The following is a 20,994-nucleotide window of genomic DNA, read 5'->3' on the forward strand; positions in this document are numbered from 1 at the left end:
TGGTATGTGTTCATGTAATTAAAGACTGAATGCACTATGATGCATATGCACAAGGGGGCTGAATTAAGATTGCATGGACAACCTTAAAAGCTGGCAATTTCTAACTTTTGAGTACTTGACTTTGAAACCTTATCATTCTTTTAATGTAGGTTTTTTGGATGTACTTTCCTAGGTTTGAAATAAAATAGAAATTCCATGTGGAACTCCATATGGTTCATCAGCCGGGTTAGGACACTTAGATCCACAGCACACACCTCTGCTACTTGTGTTACCACAGTAACTGGTGGCAGTAGTAGTCATCCTACATGTGGGCCAGCCATTAGAGGGAACAGAGCCACAGATTTTGCCAGCGGGTCTCACAGGTATTTACTGATGGCAGAGGAATGATGAGACTCAGGGATCCTTAGTTCTACTCCAGGTTCTGAAGGGAGTGTACTTAGTGGTCAAAGAGTCCCCCACCCACGTCCGATACCTTCTGCCTTTGGCCCCTCCAGTCTGTCCTCATGCCAGTCTCAGTTCCCTAACTCCACTCAGCCCCTTGTCTTAACCCACCCTCACTATCTTACAGCTCTTTGTCCCAGTCACACCCCTCGCCACCCAGGTCCTCAGCCCTCAGTACTCCAGTCAGACTGATTCCTCCTTCTCCTCCTTGCTGCCTATGCTCCAGCAGGGGGACACTGAGCGCACAGGAGAGACAATCTCCCTGCTTTCAGCTCCAGTGCCTGGTACCTCCACAATCCTTAGCAGCTGGGTGGAACAACTGCAGGAAAAGTCCTGCTCAGCCTATGCAGCTCCTGCTGGATGGAGCATGCTCAGCTGGTGTGTGGCGATGGCATGGTGCGTGTGCAGCCCAGTTGGAACACAGGAGCTGTGAGGGGATGGAGCATGCTCAGTAGAAGCAGACTCTTCAGAGAATTTAACTACCAAACTCCACAGTTTCTCTTCTAAGCAGGTGTGAACTGAGATTTTCAGAGGCTCATAAATTGGGATGGCAAAAGGCCTGTCCCTGATGCCAGGGCAACCCCCCTTCTGAATTTCAAGCCCCTGTTTCAAAGCATGGAGGCATTAAAGCTACTCAACGAAAAATAGAAAATTTCAGCCTAAAGTGTTTAAGTTTAGCAAAGTTATAAGCATTCATATAAGTATATGTATGTATATACATGCATACTCATATATATCATACACATGGATTTTAAATTCATTAGTGGACTAGAAATGGCTCCCATACACCCTACACATATTTACTCTGCATATTTCCAGCCACTTTATATTGTTCCTGAAAATCTCCTTCCTGCTGTATTATCTTCTCTGCTACAGTAATTCACAGATTTTATTTTCCACAACATTTTTAATTTATATCATGTTTTATTTATGCTACCGTCTTTTGTGAAATCCCAAATTTCAAACCAGACACAAACAGCACACACATAAAGTAGACTTCTCATTATCAACCTGACATAGGAAACACAATTGACTGAAATAAATCTTGGGTTTTATGTCAGTGAGGCGTTTACAGAGTACGTGACATTTCGCAGCAATACAAATTGTACATTAAAAGATAATTTTCCAAACACGATACCAAATATACACTTGGAGTGTTGCACCATTATGTAGAGTAATACTGAAACTGTGCTTTAACAAATGCTGTTGTTATTTTGGACTAGTTCAGTTTCAAGATTGCATCAGGCCTTGTGAGTAGGTTTAGGAGTGATTAAGTTTACTGTGCACAAAAGCCAGCTATTTGGCAAACTGTCAACACAGCGTAATTGATATTTTAATTACACCACTAATACATACATGCTGCTGCTCACAATGAGCCTCCTCATTGGTGTTAGACAAACAGCTTATTTACGGCTCTGATTATTGTTCCAAAGAAGTTTGCATTTAAATTAGTAATATTCTAAATTGCTATAAAAATGAACCAAATTGTTTTTTGCAAATTCCTAATGGCAAGAAATGCATAGAACAATGCAAACAGAAATGATCATCCCGCTTGGCATATGTTCTGTGGGATGAAATGGGGCACAGGCAATTTACAGCTGAATGTCCAGGAAAATCTCATAAGGGTGACACCTACTATTAGGTGGTGGAATAGTCTCTCTCAAGTTGTAGAAGCTCATCCTTTGAGACATAATGAGTGGCAAAGAACTGCAGAATATATAAATACATATATAACTGTGGACAATAATTCTGCATTGGCTAATGGAAGAACTGGAAGAATTCAAAGACCTAAAAGGTCTTTTCTGCCTCTACGATCCTGGGAAAACACCGTGTATTGCCCGTGTAACATGGACTTCTGGGCCTCCCTTTACACATGCTTATTGAAAGGGAAATCAGAGCTGCCATCCATTGGCCAGACCCTGCAGCTTAGTACTTCGGAGGTTGTGGTTAAACCCCTTCTCCTAGATCTGAGCGAACAGGATGAGGCTGTATGAAGGGGGAGATTTTTAAAGGCACTAATAGGAGCCTTGTCTCCAAAGGCAATTGTGCACCTAGTTGACCTCTGTGCTTTTGAAAATCTCCCATGCAGTGTGTTTAAAACTGCTAGGGGCATCTGGGACCTCCTCTCCTCTCACATCTCCCCTCCCCTCTCTGCCGTGCCAGCCACACCAGCCTTGACATCCCATTTAGATCCTACTCCCACTTCTCTCTCCTTGCTATTTCCTGCATTGTTCCCAAGGCATGGAATGACCTCCCAGTCCCAGCGCTCCAGGCCCCTTGCCTCTCATCATTCCAATCCCTCCTCAAAACCCTCTTTTCTGTGAGGCCAGTAGGGAGTGAACTAATTACTGATTAGGGATGGAGGACAAGGAAAAACCTGAGTTGTTCCCCTCTCTGGGTCCCGCAGATAGAACTCTACAGAGGAGTGGCTCTCTATTTTGATGTATTAACCGTACTGAGTGTATTGTTGGCACTGAACAATAAGGTTGGGATTTTCAAAGCGGTTTTGAAAGATCAATAGGAGTTGTGCTCTTAACTCCCTCCCTCCAGCAAATATGAAAATCCCAGCATGAATAATTATTCATCCATCCACATCCCGTGCTCTTCACTGGAGGATCTGAGCATCTGTAATAACAATAATGCCACAGCAGCGTCTCCTATGGAGCTGAGGTACAATATGATACAGATCTACAAATAGGCTAGGGACGAGTAACCCAGTGTGCAGATGCAATTGCTGAATTTCACATATTAGCATCTCGACCATTTAATTAGCATGGTTGAAGTGGGAAGCCCTGGAAAGGTCCACACCAGGAGTTGATCTGTACTCATGCACATTCAAACTTCCCATGGACATAGGGCCTGGTTCTGGGAACTGGTGAGCATCTGCAACTCCTAATGAAGTCAATGGACGTGGTCCTACTCCCACTAAAGCCAAGAGGAGCTTTGCCACTGATTCTCATGAGAGCCCAAAGGGAGTTGTCACCTTTCTGCATCTCCCAGAACCGGATGGAGAGGGCTGAACTTTCAGAAGACAGCAGGTGCTATAGGAGTGTGCAAGCAGGGGATTTTGAAATGATGTGGCCAGGCACTGCTGGGTAGGGTCATGGCATGACCTTGGAATAGGCATACTCAACCTCTTTCAGAGCTGTTCAGGGGCCACCTAGTGCAAAGCAGCACAGGCAAATGAGGCACAGTGCAGGCAAGTGCAAGCCAAGAGGCGCAGCAAAGTTAAGGGAAGCTGCAAATAAGACTCAGAAAGAGGATTTTAAGCAAATGGAAACAGCAGATCAATTTACTGCAAAGTAAAAGCTACGCCTCAGGCACCATTACTCCCGGTGGGCCTGGCCTGTTGGCAACAGCAACTGGGTGGGACCGGGACATCTAGCACACAGACTCATAGACTTTAAGGCCAGAAGGGACTATCGTGATCATCTAAAAGCTTATCTTGGATTGCATCTTCCTCCTGAAGCTGTTGCGGGGAGAATTGCTGGATGGCACTGGGAAGGCTCTTTACACAATTCCAGTGCTGAATACACAGCCAGAATCCATGTCCATGCCCAGACCTTGACTGCACAGTTCTGTCTGCCTAGACATATCAGTCTTTGAATATAGACACCATCCCATGTACCTATAAACCCCACTGCACACAAGCTGCCTTGAAAGTGTGACCGCTAACCACAGCACTGCTGCTCAACCACCCCAAAAGGCACAGAAACTCCCAAACCTGAGTGCAAAGCAAAGAATTCAGACAATTTTTTACAAATGCCCATTCCTATGATCTAGAAAAAGGAAAGTGTTTTATTTATTTTTTTAATATGTATAAAAGTAATTTGCTCCTAGACTTGTCCTGTAGGTTCCAACCTGGAGTGAAATTTTATAACCTAGTGATAACCCCCAGGAAAAAAAGGGGGGTCTTTCAAATGAAAATGCCAACAGAATCTTAACAGGAGCACGCGTGGGTGCTGCTAAACTAAGCTTGCAAGGAGGTGGGGCAAATGCCTTAAAAGAGTTAGTGAAGGCAAAATAATGTTCATTAAAAATAGAAAAACAACTGAAAAAATATCCTTTGTATTCAACTTCGCACTCGTACATCATAATGTTCCAGTAAAAGCCCATTTTCCCTTGAGATAATAAAAGAATTGAATTTTTCCTTATCGGTCATCTATTTTTCTAGCTAAAGCTATTACTCCCTCTCTGCGGTTGCTAGGCAACAAGAAATATTAATAGCAGCTTTTATTAGCTTAGCTTTAGCAGCAGAGTACCAGAATGAGAAAATGGAAAACATAAATGTGTTACATAAATCTTTCAACCTTTCAGGGTTTGTGTTAGTCTCTGTTTTCATAATGATTTATTGAAGTGATGGTTCATTTATGAGAAAAAGGAGTGTGAAATAAGAAAACGGAACATTACCCTGAAGGACTGTTTGAAAATAAATAATTATAGGAGGTGAAGAAAAGCTGTTTAAAACCATTTTTCTGAGTTTTATAAAATTTAAAAAGACATATTTCTTTCATTTATTGCCTCTGAGAAAAACACTAGCAGGAGATTGCAAACAGGGCTCCCTTTAATACAAAGAAACCTTCACATATGATTGTATTATTATTATTTTCCACCCAGGCCTTATCTTAGGCAGTTTAGTTTTTAAATAGTGAACCACTAATGAGCAGAATTACAAATTAGTTAAAACCCAAGATGTAAAGAATTAGTACAACTCCAGAAAGGCACAAACCATCTTGGTTTGAACCATCAAAATCCATAAGGTTTCACTCTTTGGACACCGTCAGTCCCTGCGTTGACAAAGCCTGTCCCTACATTAAACTGCACCAATGTTACTGCTGTTCATTGTGTTGTAAAGCCTGCTAATTTGGAATTTAATTTGGTTTGCAGCTTGATTTGTGTGGCGTCATGCTCTGTTTTATTGCAGCTGTTCTCAGCAATATGTCTGGTAACTGGAGCACCGTATTTAAGTTTATTTATTTCTGATTGCGCATCACAGGTGTTTCTAAACATTGTAACTCAGGAAAGCAGGTCTTCACCGCTACCACGTGGAAAAGTAAGACATACGGTCCTGGTACCTTATCATTCCATCTCTCCTGCAAAGGATTTTTGCCTGCCTGGGGGAGTTCCACTGAATTACACTGAGTTCTTGTTTTTTAAAAAATAAATACATTAGGCGAAATCCTGGCTCCATGGATGTCAATGGACTTCTGGCTGAACAGGTGGAATTTTAAGGCACGGGGAGGATATCTCCTCAGAATGAACTCTCCAGTTATGAAAGCAACCCCCCGTCCCCCAGAACTGAACCACAATAATATAGCCCCTGATCAGGGCCGCCCAGAGGATTCAGGGGGCCTGGGGCAAAGCAATTTCGGGGGCCCCTTCCATAAAAAAAAGTTGCAATACTCTAGTAACATGTATTTGGAAATGTAAAAAATAACTAGTGAAATACATTCAAAAATTAATTTGTAATAATTTGAAAATATACTAAATACATTATTTAAAAACATTAAAAGCTTTAATGGTATGTATACATTTGCAATTACATAATGGGCTGTTGCTGGGTGATGGTGATGGTTGGTACCAATGGGCTGTTGCTGCCTGGGGGTGGTGCTGCTGTTGCCCAGGGCTGGGTGGGGAGCTGGGCTCTGGGTTGGGGGGTGCCCGGCTCACAGGGGCTGGGCTCAGGGCTGTGGGGAGATGGGGTCAGGGGGGTGTCCGGCTCAGAGGGGCTGGGCTCGGAGCTGGGGGTCAGGGCCGTGGGGGGGATGGGGTCGGGGGGTGTCCGGCTCAGAGGGGCTGGGCTCGGAGCTGGGGGTCAGGGCTGTGGGGAGGATGGGGTCAGGGGGTTTCCAGCTCAGAGGGGCTGGGCTCGGAGCTGGGGGTCAGGGCTGTGGGGGGGATGGGGTCGGGGGGTGCCCGGCTCAGAGGGGCTGGGCTCGGAGCTGGGGGTCAGGGCTGTGAGGAGGATGGGGCCGGGGGATGTCCGGCTCAGAGGGCCTGGGCTCAGAGCTGGGGGTCAGGGCTGTGGGGGATGGGGTCGGGGGGGTGCCCGGCCCTGGCCCCTTACCATGCCGCTTACCCCCTCTCCCAGGAGCCTTCGACATACTCGTGGGGCAGGGGGAGCCTCCGACATACTCATGGGGGCCCCTGTGAGGCCCGGGGCAAATTGCCCCACTTGCCCCCCACCCGGGCAGCCCTGCCCCTGATCACACAGACATTTACAATGCTGGTAGGACTGCAGACATAACTTTCCTCTGAGTGTTGCCTTCCCATGTCCCGCCTGCTCACCTCAGCCCATGAGGGCCTTCCACAGCATCCAACACAGAGAGTATGCCATGCCACAGAGGCTATGACCTCCCTTCTTCCATGTCTGGAAAGGCAGAGATCGTGTCTTGGGCAGGGGTCCACCAGCTACAATCTGACCCATAATTCTTGGGGGGAAGGAGGAGGAGTGGGACAGAATCACAGCCCGATTGTGAACAATGCAGCCAATCATTCTACATGATTTTTTTCGTTTTAGGGCCATGATAAGAGCAAATTTGCTGCCAGGTTTAATATTTTCCCCCAATCCCTAAAACACATGGAAATGTTGTTTTAAATGATAAAGAAACAAAATTGCAATGGGAACAGGTTTTCTAAAAATCAGTAAAATAAGCATCCCCTCCCCCATGCAGGAGAACAGGAAAGTGAAACTGACTAAGGTGCAATTCCATGATATTTAAACATTGTGGGATCAGGGCCTAACTTACATACAGAAGCAAAGCTGACTTCCAGCCTGTTCTCGTGCTGAAGTAAAACAAAAAAAGGAGACGAATACCAGAGCTAGAGGGAACGCGATTCAATTTCCTTTTTAATTGTTCAGCTCTAATAATCTAAGCCATTGGGTTTGATTCAGTGCTAGGCCAAGGGATGCTATGGTGATATATGCAGTATCAACGTGGGGGATGGGATTTGGACGTACAAAACACTATACATTAATTTCATATTTGAAATAAGTCTCATTGAAATAATTTTTGTGTGTGTTTCCCCTTCTGTTCTGTGACTACCTGGACCATTTAGACTGTGAGCTCTTCGGAGCCGGGGCTGTCTCTCACTGTGTGTTTGTACAGCACCTAACACAATGGAACCCTGGTCTCAGCAGAGACCTCTGGATTCTACCATAACAACAGCAATATCCTGTTCATTACATTGTTCCTTTAAATCCTCTTATAAAGGAATAGTGCTACATTACAAAGAATACTTTTAATACATTTTTATTTAAAATATGTAACTTTTATTTAAAATAGATAGGAATTTAAGATATATATATATATATTTAAATAGTTACATATTTAAATATTTATAAACAATAAATAAATTATACCATCTGCCAAGCTAAAAACCACATTTAACAATTTCCATACCTCGGAGAAACAGCAAATGGCTAACACTTGTTTTTCTAGTATATTTCAAATTGGTTTCCTTTTGGGGCTGTTTCCCATGTTAGAAAATGATCCAAAACGAATTGTAATCAATTATTATCTTTAGAGTGTAAGCTCCTTAGGGCAGAGACCCTCTTTTTGCTCTGTGTCTGTACGGTGCCTCGTACAAAGGGGTCCCCTAGTCCATGCCTGGGGCTCTGAGGCAGTACCACAATACAAATAACTAACAATAAATTATTAAGACTTACACGGACTTCAATGGGATTTGGATCTGGCCCTAAGGGAGCACACAGTTATGTATGGGCTCATCAGCACAGCAGGTCTGACTCAGGAGAAAGAGTGAATTCAAGTATGTGAGCAGTCTGAGGAAAGAGAACAGAGATGACCAAGGGTTTGATCCTAGGAAAAGTTATGCCTGCTAGGTCCCACTGACAATGTGCAGGAATAACGATACTCGGGGGGCATAGCTGTTTGCAGGATTGGACGCCGAGAGAGAAATTGCTGGGGTAGGGGAAGGTGTGGGAAATGTCATGAAGAGAGAACCAAGGGGGTGGGAACTGGGGCACTTGGGGAAAAGGAATAAGGTCTGAGAAATGGGGAGAAGCAACAACAAGAGAGAGATGGAAGGAGACACATGGAGCAAAGACACATTCAGCGACAGAAGAAAAGGTAGTGAATCAGAAGAGAAAATGCAGCAACACAGTCACAGGGCTCTGGATGGTTCCATTTGACATTTCAAACGTCTGATTTAATGTTCCTGTTTATTAGATATTATTCAGATTGTGTTTGGGGCCTGCACTGCGTGAAGCACTTTCTAAACACAAAGGACCCTACCCTGAACAGTTCACAATCTACGGTCTTCGACCATTTGCATTTTTAATGACTCTAGGCTTTGATCAGGGAGAGGGGAGGCTTCATCTCCCCCATCACGCAGACATACGTACACATCCCAGCCCCAGCCAAAGGAAGTGGCTATTTTTAGTTTCCATTTCTCATTGAGAGATAGGCAGATTGTTTACAGGTGGATTGTTTATTTGGCTTTTATTTATATTTCATTCAAAACTGCCACAAAGTTAAAAGAACGTTATTTAGGTTGCAAAATCAAGCAGTCAGTTGTTAGGAAATTCCAGATTTACAGATGCCCTTGCAATCTTAATTCCGCTTCTTTGTGTATTTATCCTGTGCACTAAATGAGACTGGGGTTATGTGGAAAAAACAGCATATGCTATAATTAAAGACTGTATCATAATGCATCTATACCAGGGGCTGAATTAAGGTGACATAGGCAACTGTAAATCTGGCATAGTCCAACTTTCGAGTTCTTGCAACCTTAACGTTCTTTTAACTCAGCGCTTGTCTCCCTGTATAGCACTGCAGCTGCGCTACTGTAGCGCTTAGCGAAGACACTACCTACATCAATGGGAGAGCTTCTCCCGTCGGCATAGGTACTCCACCTTCCCAAGAGGCAGTCAGAGAAGCCCTCCCATCAATCTAGTGCTGTCTACACTGGGGGTTAGGTCAGTATAACCGTGTCACCCAGGGGTGTGGATTTTCCACACCCAAGCGATGCAATTATACGGACATAAGTCTGTAGTGTAGGCCAAGCCTTAATGTGTGTGTGGAGGGAATATACAATTTACAATTTTTTTGTAATTGTAACAACTCCCCCCATGCACTGGATTTGAACCTTGAATTTCTAGCCCTGGTGCTCAAACTGCTACAGCTTGACCTACACGACTAACTACACTAGCTGGTAGGAGGAGAAATCTGTTATCCCACTGAGTCCAGAGGATGGTTATGGGGAGCCCAGGCTGACTCTCTTTCCCACAGTGATCTAGGGGAATTTCTGCCCCACATGGTGCCCCTAGAAGTAAATATGGGACACTGGAGGTTGTAGTCTGGTGTGGGGGAGCTCAGCCTGGCCCAACTCTTCCTAATCCTCCAATACAGTTGCTCTGGCAGCTCCCAGGCACTCTCAGCACAGTGATTGCTGCTGCTGCTGCTAATTTGGTGGCAGTGTAGGCCCAACCTTAGGATGCTCATGTTCAGTTATTACTTCGGTGGGCTGCCAACATTTTCCTGAGACACAGGAGAGACAGAAGTGAAATAAAAGTTGACTTTCAACAGTTTACAGCTCAGAAAAACTCAATGGAATTTTGTTGAACAAAGAAAAGGCACTCTTATAAATTTCAAAGGCCTATTGCTAACCATGGACGTTTTTGAACTTCTCAAATAAAGTCACAAGAATGTTTTATGATGGAAAGTGTTAGGCAGATTAGATACAGGGGTTGCTACCAGTTTCCCCTATAATACAGTGATCACCACTAAAAGGTCAGCACTTGCTAATAGTTACCATTGCATGGTATCTAAGACACTGAAGCTTCCACACACACAACAGTGTATGAAACAATAATGTCCTTGGGTTCTGCCCCTACCGTGGTGGAACCCGTAGGAGAGGAGCACAGGGGACAGAACTCTCGGCAATCATACCTTCAACATCTTGAACCCCCTCCCTGAACCAGTCACACACAATGCCCAAGGGAGGAATGCCCCAGTCATTTTGCATTTCCAGTGCTCTAATATCCTTTCACTGCCATTGTGCCAGGCTAGGACCATGGAAAAACAAGGCTATGTTCCTGGAGTTGGTGTTTGTTCACGTGGAGTTTTGTGATATTCACCTCCTAGGAGCAGGTTTGAAACAACGTGACCCCAAGTGTTTGAGTCAATGGTAAGTTACCATGGCAGGCGCTGTTCCAAACTGAGCCAGTGTGGGAGCTGTCAATGGGCTCCCATCTGGCCGACCAACAACGCTGCTGTTAGGGAGTGAGGTGTAGGGGCTGGGCCCTCAATAGACTCAGGGGACTTCTCCCCTTTATGGGATGAACCCCTGGGCAGCCAGGGAAGCCCAGTCCAAAATGGTTGTGGGCAGAGCTGTGTGCAGAGAAGGTAGCCTGGCCCAGGGCAGCGCAGGAGGGCCCAGCAGGAGTCACTGCGAGTGGCAGTTCCCGTCACAGTGCAGTAAAGTTCCATCTCTGGGCCAGGATACTCCCCCGACTCCTCCCCTCTGCTTGGAGTGTGGCACAGGAGCCACCCTCCGGTAGGGGAGCCTCCAGTGCTTACAGGCTCCGTTCAGCAGGCTCACACGATGAGGGACGCAGACATTCTGAGACCCCTATCTAATATTTATGGAAATATGTTTGCACTGCATTGGAAATTCTTCAGCCCTGACCTTGATCACCCTTTGTTTCTGTCAAACATGTTCTTCCAAATCCCTTCTGAAAACTCATTTATTCACAACAGCTCTTTAACCCAACATGCTCCCATTCTCCCTGCTACCACTGCCATTCTACCTCAGCTTTTTCAAAGGCTGGGGCTGTGCTGCCTCCGGTCACTTTCATCCAAGCTGCTCTGGCTGCACCACACTCTCTTCACTGTTCTGTCCTCAGTAATCACCCCAGGACGTGCTCTGCTGCCCGCCCCATCACCACAGACACTCCTGATGGACACAGACAGGTAGCAACAACTGCTGGTTCCAGGCAAAAATCCTTGTGCTCACTGAAGCTGGTCAAAAATTTTCTTTCAAAACTCTCTTTTTCTGACAGAAAACACCATTTTTCTATATTATTGGTTTTTGGAGGGGGAGGGAAATTTTCATTTTGTTCGAAATGTTTTCCTTTCTCACCAAAACATTTTCTGTTTTTTTCCCCCCCTCACTCACTCTCCCTTTTTTCTCTCCCTCTCCACTCCCGCTTTTATTTCCCCCCTATTTTTGGAGGCAAAAAACAGGGAGAAAGTGGAAAAAACCTGACAATTTGGGGGGTTGGGTTTTGTCAAAAATTTTCCCATCAAAAAGCAACCTTTTCTGACCAGCCCCCACACTTTTCCCTGCCTCCCAACTATCCTTGTGTTCCTCCCATCTCTCCACCCCTTGCCTATCCCCAGCCCAGGACATCTTCCTTCTCTCCTCCATCCTTTCTAGCTCTCCCATTCTCTTGTCCTCTGCCATCTCGCTCCCTTCCCCTCACATATTTCCCACCACCTTCTTTCCTCTCATCACCTTCACCTATTTCCCCAACCTGTGAAAAGTCACCATTTGTATTAACAGTGATACAGGCAAGAGAAGCAAACCCCGCCACTACATTACAGAACCATCTACATTACCAAGATGAGCACATAATGTAAGAGAGTGAACACAAGGGGTCAAATCCTAATCCCACTCAAGTTAATGGCAAAACTCCCAAGGACTTCAATGGGACAGGATTTCCGACATGCCCTTCCCCACCATCCCACCTCCAGCCCTTCTTTCCGATTGTTTATTTCATTCACTCATGCATCGTGTAGGTCACAAGCTCATTGGAGCAGAGATCGTGTCCTGTATGTTCGCACAGCACCCAACACAACAGGCCGCTGATTCTGACTGAGGTATTAGGTGTGATTAACTATAAATAACTAACAGTATCTGTAATTATGCGCCTGGGTCAAAGGCGGCACGAAAACCATCTCCATTTATTCTCACTGTGTTTGTAACAATATTCCTTAAAATTCAGGCCTGAGGAAGACACCTACGGTTACATCTCAGCTTTTTGCTTTGCTATTTCATGTTATGATTTTTATTTGTGCAGGAAATTTGCACAATAAATGCTTCCTTACTAGTGACACAGCAGCATGCTTTCTGCGTATCAATGGAGAGAACGTCAACTAGCTTTCTGCATGCTTCAGGCGCTGAGGAAAAGGCCTGAGGGCCAGAGAGGAGAACAGAACAGAACCAACTACAGGGCTAACCGCCTTCAGCCAGAGAAGCAGGCACAGGATAGAAGAACAGAGATCCTGAGAACACAGCAGAGCGGCTAAACATTGTTCAATTGAAAAACTTCTCCATCAAAAAATGCAGCCTCATTGAAATAAAAATGTTTCACAAAAGCACTGCTATTTCAAGGAGATTTTTCCACAAAAACATTTGAAATGAAACAAAAAGGTTAATTCTGTTTTGTTTCAAATCACAATTTTCATTTTGTTTGTGATTTTGGATTTTAGATTCCCCCGCCCTTTCCCCCCTTTTTTTACATTTCCCCCTCCTTTGCCCCCATTTTGTCCCCACTGGAAAAGGAGGGGGAAAACAGGTTTGGGGGATTCTCTTTCCCACCCACCCCCATTTATCAGTAGGGCCCTACCAAATTCACGGTTCATTTTGGTCAATTTCACAGTCATAGGATTTTTTAAATGGAAAATTTCATGATTTCAGCTATTTAAATCTCAAATTTCACAGTGTTGTAATTGTAGGGGCCCTGACCCACAAAGGAGTTGTGTAGGTGTCGCAAGGTTATTGTGGGGGGGCGGGGGTTGCAGTATTGCTACTCTTACTTCTGTGCTGCTGCTGGCTGCAGCACTGCCTTCAGAGCTGAGCAGCTGGAGAGTGGTGGCTGCTGGCTGGGAGCCCAGCTCTCAAGGCAGAGCCACTGCCAGCAGCAGCGCAGAAGTAAGGGTAGCATGGCATAGTACGCTGCTCAGCTCTGAAGGCAGTGCAGAAGTAAGGGTGGCAATACTGTGACCCCCTAAAATAAGCTTGTGACCCCCCTGCAACTCCCTTTTGGGTCAGGACCCACAATTTGAGAAACACTGGTCTCCCCGCCCCCGTGAAATCTGTATAGTATAGGGTAAAAACACATAAAAGACCAGATTTCACAATCCATGATGTGTTTTTCATGGCCATGAATTTGGTAGGGTCCTATTTATGAGTTGAAAAAAAGGAGGGGAGTAAAAAAGGAAGAGGAAGACGGTAAGGGACAATAACCCAAAATGTGAAATATTTTTGAAAACTGAAACAATACAAAAAATTGTGATTCAAAATATAGAGCAAAAATGTCATTTTGTTTCTTATAGAAAGATCTGAAATTTTCTTCAGAATATTTTGAACAAAACATTTTGATTTGAAATTTTTCAGGGGGAAAAACACTTGAATTTTTGGCCCGTGTCTGGTACATTTAATTTGTTTATTAATGACAAGAAATATCCATCTATGTAGTTTTCTCCCCCCAACCTCCCCATGTTGAGGTTTCTCTCTTATAAGTGCGCGCGCGCACACACACACATTCAGTGACCCCTCTCTCTCTCTCTCTCACTGTCCATCCTGCAGCGCTGGAATCCCAGTAGTATCTATTCAATTATTATTATTTATTATTTGTATTATCATATTGCCTATGAGCCACAGTCATGGACCAGGAACCCATGGTCCAAGGTGCTGTACAAACATAGAACAAAAAGACAGTCCCCCACCCGAAAGAGCTGGCAATCTAAGTATAAGACAAGTGACCAAAAAGGGACAGACAGATGAGGGTACAGGGAAACTATATCGGTCAACATGGGAGGCTATGATCACAGCACACCAGCAGCCTAACCACTGTCAAGTTTTCTGTAGGCCTCTTTCTTCTCCTTCAAAGTTCTGCTCTTCCACAGAGGCAGTCTGTACATGAAGTTTGGAATGTCCCATGTGCCACACAAATTTGCTGAACCTCACATCTTCAACAAAGGAAGAGGTTTGAAGATGAACACCCAATTCAAGCCAGCCAGGACATATCAAACACTCAGACAGAAAGAAGAGGAATAAAATCAGCGGCTTTTTGATCTCCTTGCAAATCAATCCAGACCAAGGGATGTTGCTGGGGAATCTGGGATGGTTGGCAATGCTATCTAATTGTGTCCCAAGGAAACATGAGTCTGCAAGAGGGAGACCAGACACTAGATCTCATGGAGCAATCTGAAACGCCTGAGGAGCAACTGGCTAAGCAAAAGCAGGTAGCACAGAGGAGGTGCCGAGGAAGGGAGACTGTTGATAGGATGTATTCATGATAAGCAAATATGGAGGTGACCTTAGTTTTGCAAAACCTCCTTGGTCAGGTTACTGCTCTGGAGATGTAATACAAGGTCCCATTTTATCAATACCCCTACATTCCAGGAGCAGGGAATGCTACACAGGAGGTCAGACTAGATGATCACAGTGGTCCCTTCTGGGCTTACAATCTCTGAATTAGATAAAATATTTCAGTTTTGGCCCAGTTTTGAAACACGACCACACAGCCCTGGGAGTCAGGTGACCGGGGTTCTATCTCTGGCTCTTTAATGACTCAATGTGGGACTTTTAACAAACTATTTCACCTTGCAGTGCTCCTTTCTGTAAAATGGGGATAGCAATTTCTTACCTCCCAGGGGTATTGTGAAGCTTCATGAAATGGTTGGAAAGTGTTAGTTATCAGATTCTTGGATAGGAGACACTACAGGATTGCAGAGCCTCCCTTATTCCCAATTACTTTTAGAGCAGTAGAGTAAATGTCATTTCCCATTGCTCTCAGTAATGCCTAGGTCATGTCATTTTAATAGTCCTAGATTTTTCATGAGCGCACATGAAAAAATCCTAGCTACTGGACATAAATTCTTAACAACATTTAAGATTTGCATCCCAAACTTCTTGCAATTACAATTTTTCCCTTTCATTAAAAATATTTTTACTCCAGAAATAAAATAAATGGCAGCAAAGGTAGGAAACATCTGTGTATGCAAAAAAATGTACAGACCATTGCGAGCCGAAGCACATGGGAGGCGTGTTAATACCCTTAACATTTGCATTAGTCATTTAGGACTTGAAACAAAGACCAAATCTGATCAGGCTTCCTGCTGAACTCTCAAACAAGAGTCACCTTCCTAACGGGCTGATGCCCCCATTACTACTCACAGTGAAACAGTTAATGCTTTGTTATTGTCAAGTCAGTAAACATGTTCCTCCTCAGAATGAATTTTTCCTGTTGCAAATATCTACCTTGTAACTTTCAGGGAGGACCACAGCACTTCAGACGCCCTGCAATGTCACCCAAGAAATGCCTGAAGCACGGTCTACTTCATTAGACCATTACCAAGTGGGTTATGACTTGATGGACATGCGGGCAGAAGGTATTAATGATACAAATTTAAAAATCTGCTCCATCTCTGGGATTTTATTGTTCCCTCTTGTGCGTGCACAGCTCCCATTAATGCTAATCAGGATTACACATGCACATTGGGACAAACGCTGTACTGCCATGTGCACACACTGGAGTCAATGGGATCCCTGTCCGTGCATCCAAAGGCAGAATTTGGCCAATTTGTGAGGGAAAAGGGGGGTCAGCCTGTAACAAAAAGTTTGATAGCAGAGGAAAAGTGTTTGACAGGAGGGTAAGAAAGGATTTCATTTGGGCCTAAAATTACTACACAATTCATTTACTGATCTGCCTCGTTACCGCTGGGACCTATGGAGATATCTCTCTCAACGGCTTTGCTTTAAAACCAAACACTTCCAATTCACTATCAGCTGAAAAATTCAGGGTTCCCTGGATTTTTAATTTTAGTGGTAAAGGGGAAACAACTCAATCTCTCTATTCTGTTTTCAGCATACTAAACCCCCTTCTTATCTTCCCTAGCTGAGTCCTGATTTATTGTCAAGATGCTGCATTTGTAAAACAGAACCATAAAATAAGAAAGAGAACATTTCCCAAGGACTACTCCAAAATAAATTATTTCAGACATTCAGAAGCTGCTTAATAAATCCCACTATTCTTGTTTCTTTGGGTATTTTAGAAACTGATTTATCAATGCAATATCACCTCGCAAAAATGAGACAATCAACACAGGATAAAAATATTGTGGTATGAAAATAGGGGTCAGAAGTAGGGCCTATGCTTTAAATTAAACTAGGGAAAACATCTTTCATACAAATTTGACTCTTTTGTCTCAGAAATGAATAATTTAATGAACTAAGAAGCTAAAAGCTAAAGAGGAGCCCAATGTAATATTTAATTTCACGGAAAGAGATCTGTTTTCAATATCATGCTCAATCAATTGTTTTTAAACACATAAACTTTATCAAGAAAAAAAAAAGTGCAGACATGCCAAGGATTTTGGGAGCTTTGGTATGTTCCTAGAGAAAGTGATAATAGCTCCTGTGAACACTACTACCTTCCAGACCCTTATCTACTGAGACAAGGAAAAGCAAATACTCTTTAGCTAGGATGGTTGTGGAGATGCAGGCATGTTAATTAAACAAAATTAGCTCTGTTTGATATTGATGCATTCCAGTGACACCCATGGAAATCAATGATCTTAGAAGCAACTAATATAGAAAACCTACCATGTAGTTAAATCTGCTAAAAGGGAAAATATTATTAAATGACTTCATCATAAATTCAATACAGCTGATAAAATCAAGACAAAAGCTTACACAACATGGCTGGTTCTGTGCTGAACGGATCTCTATACTGGGTTAAATAAGCTCATTTCCCCCCCGCCCCAGACCTCCATTTTTAATTCATTATCCCTGTGCTAGTCCTTTCTGCAATAGGTTAACATGAAACTTCTGAAGATATCGCCTTGTTCCAGAGTAACCCAAAAGGCATTTTAGGACTGCCACCTCTAACCTATGCAGGACTGGGGACTGATCCTGCTCCCCTCAAAGTCACGAGCAAAGCTCCCACTGACTTTGAGAGGACATGGCGTAGGCTCAGTTCTTTCACTAAATGGGCTTTTAAACCATTGAATGAGGTAGTTCATGCCATACCTTAACCTTTTTACTATGCCAGTGAGCAGATTGCTCCCATTTTACAGTACTTGCAACGAACATAGTGGTATATTTATTATTCAAAAGATCATCAATATTGAAGTGCCCTGGGATCTTTTTTGGATGCTTTGTTTTAACGTAAGAACATAAGAATGGCCATACTGGGTCAGACCAAAGGTCCATCCAGCCCACTATCCTGTCTACTGACAGTGACCAATGCCAGGTGCCCCAGAGGGAGTGAACCTAACAGGTAATGATCAAGTGATCTCTCTCCTGCCATCCATCTCCACCCTCTGACAAACAGAGGCTAGGGACACCATTCCTTACCCATCCTGGCTAATAGCCATTAATGGACTTAACCTCCATGAATTTATCTAGTTCTCTTTTAAATCCTGTTATAGTCCTAGCCTTCACAACCTCCTCAGACAAGGAGTTCCACAGGTTGACTGTGCACTGTGTGAAGAAGAACTTCCTTTTATTTGTTTTAAACCTGATGCCCATTAATTTCATTTGGTGGCCCCTAGTTCTTATATTATGGGAACAAGTAAATAACTTTTCCTTATTCACTTTCTCCACACCATTCATGATTTTATATACCTCTATCATATCCCCCCTTAGTCTCCTCTTTTCCAAGCTGAAAAGTCCTAGCCTCTTTAATCTCTCCTCATATGGGACCCGTTCCAAACCCCTAATCATTTTAGTTGCCCTTCTCTGAACCTTTTCTAATGCCACTATATCTTTTTTGAGATGAGGAGACCACATCTGTATGCAGTATTCAAGATGTGGGCGTACCATGGATTTATATAAGAGCAATAAGATATTCTCCGTCTTATTCTCTATCCCTTTTTTAATGATTCCTAACATCCTGTTTGCTTGACTGCCGCTGCACACTGCGTGGACGTCTTCAGAGAACTATCCACGATGACTCCAAGATCTCTTTCCTGATTAGTTGTAGCTAAATTAGCCCCCATCATATTGTATGTATAGTTGGGGTTATTTTTTCCAATGTGTTTTGGATGACCCAACCAAAGTATGCAGGAAAAATAAAGCCTGCGTACTTCACTCCCTAAAGGCAAGAATCAATGAGTATGACATTATGCACCAAGAGCGAAATACAAAACCACCCCTTGAATACAATTAGGTTATTAACAGGGTCCAAAAAAGGCATAGAATTTAAAATACAAAATTACGCTGAAAAGCACCATGACCATGGCCATGCAAATGACTTCTACAGAATCAATCAAACCACCCCCATCTTTGAGATATGCTCCCTGTCCAACTGAAGGCAGCTCGGTGTTCACTGTCTTTATTCAATCCTTAGTTGGAAATGTTTTTTCCAGGAATATCCTTCTAAATTCAAACGACTCATAATGACACACAGTGGATTGTATCAGATCAAACAGAACATGATAAAAGAGAAAACTTTACTCACCGTAGGTAGTTGGCTGGAGAGCAGATGCCCATCCTGACTCAACATATTAGACACCATGATGGCTGGAAGGTCCATGTTCTGATAGGAATATGCTGGTATCAGGCTATTTGGAGGGAGGCCGTGGCACAGTGAATGATACCCAGTTTCATGATCCACCAAGTGAAGAAGCGAGGGCTCCGGGAGGTTAGGAGGAGTTATAGGAGGGATTTCATAGTCTTCATTATTCTCATTCTGACCATTATACGTCTGAAATAATAAAAGGACATTTTTACAATATGTCACTTCCTTGTTGCTTCAGCAAAAGAAATGTTTTGTGATGCAAAAAAAAAAAAAAAAATTACAAATTAACCACAACCAGATAATACAATAATTCCTAAATGACAATGCCCAGTCATGTTCATAAGCAGGTCCCAAAGCAACATCAGACTATCACAGTATGCTGTAGTTAATATCAAGATCATCCCAAATCAAACAGAAGGGCATTTCTCATGGCCTGAGCTTCAATTTCTATCACTAAGGTATAATGTCCTGCCTCCATCTGCTTTGTAGAACTCTCATCCACCTCAGCAGAAAATTCCGTGCATGGATCAATGTCAAGATCTGACCAAAAGAACTAAATTTGCAAAAAGGGCTCTAAGCTTGCTTTTTGAAAGGGTATTTGCATGCATAAATCTGGTAGTAATATATACAACTCCTGCATTTGTGAATACAAATGCTTCTTTGGACACACAAATGAGTGTGCAATATTTATGACTGGGATTTTCAAAGGGGCTTAAGGGAAGTAAGCACTCCACTCCCATGGAAAGTCAGTGGTATCTGAGCACCAAATTCCTTTAGGCTCCTTGGAAAAACCCAGTATTTATCTACCAGTTGAGAGACCTATTCAGAAATGTGGCTGTAGCATCTTTTTTTAAAAAATGAGTCTCATTTGACTGTTCCAGGCATGGAGACCTGCCCATATTTACTTCATTGTGCAAAGATATTTAAGAATAAAAATACTTTTAACTAGCTCTTTTCCTGATGACACTACCTTGAAGAACACAAATGTGCAGATAGTTTTATCGTGATCATTTCCAGTTCAGTGGGATTTATTAAAACATTTCCCTGACCTATGTTAAAAATTAATCTGAAATTGCACCCCTGTAATTCTCCTGAGACAAAATATATTAGATCTACAGTACATTTAAAATAAATGTGAATCTTGCAATAAGATTGTTAATTGTGGTATGGAAGAACATAATAATAGGTTCTATTTTAAAGAGAAAGCTTATTTTAAAGATATCCTACATCATATATGACTATACTATATGAAATTCTGTTTATCCCTAGTGTTATACACATGGATTTTAAGATCAGTTTCCAAGATCACCTAGTTTCATGGTTGGATTTTGATTTAATACTTGATTTAAGACCAGAAATCCATGTGTGTAAAAATGGTTAAACACTGTAGACTATTAAGCCATTGCCTCAAAACTCTCACACAAATCCTCACCTTCCATCACCCCAGATTAAAATAATAATAAAATAAAAGATTTATGTAACTTGAATTAAAAAGTCTTCATGAAACGCAGCAGAGAGCAAGTGAAGAAGAGGCTGTTTGGAATCTCGTTATGAAGCACCAGTCAGAGAGGGCATGAGCTTGAGTGTCCTGGCACTTTCTTTGGAGAGAAACATTGACTGCAATGGCACCATCCCTTCGTCACTCTTCACAGAGGTGCAGGGAGTTTAACATTTTCATTATCCTTAGCTAAGGTGATTCCCCTCCCTTTTTTGTCTCCCCTATGTTGTTCACATGATACCATTGCAATAAAGATAGTAATCGGAGAACTTATTGTGGGGCCAATCCTGTGATTTATATGCCCTCAAAATTCCCATTGACTTCACACTGTGTACACAAGAAATGGGGGCTCAAGGTCTATACTACTATATATTAGTATCAACACAGTTATCAAGTGGAGATTCCAGTTCAGTTATTCTTCCAGTCAGCTTATCTAGCTCAGATATTACATTGGAAGGGGCGGGGATGACAGGCTGCACATAAAAGAGTATAGGGCCGATGGATTCCATTTAATAGGTCTGGTAGTTAGTTTTCATTTGGGTTACACAGTTTGAAGTGCACT

General features: G+C 43.1%; 1 protein-coding gene across 2 annotated transcripts in view; it reads right to left on the minus strand.

Moving 5' to 3' along the window:
- The window catches only part of TOX2 (TOX high mobility group box family member 2), a 256,959-nt gene that overhangs the window by 99,727 nt on the left and 136,238 nt on the right, over positions 1–20,994 (minus strand). For both annotated transcript variants that reach the window (XM_065414429.1, XM_065414431.1), the window contains exon 3: positions 18,875–19,120. In XM_065414429.1, the coding sequence (XP_065270501.1) occupies positions 18,875–19,120 (246 nt within the window). The remainder of the gene's footprint in view (positions 1–18,874; positions 19,121–20,994) is intronic.

Source organism: Emys orbicularis, chromosome 12, assembly GCF_028017835.1.
Source record: "Emys orbicularis isolate rEmyOrb1 chromosome 12, rEmyOrb1.hap1, whole genome shotgun sequence".
Lineage (NCBI taxonomy): Eukaryota > Metazoa > Chordata > Testudines > Emydidae > Emys > Emys orbicularis.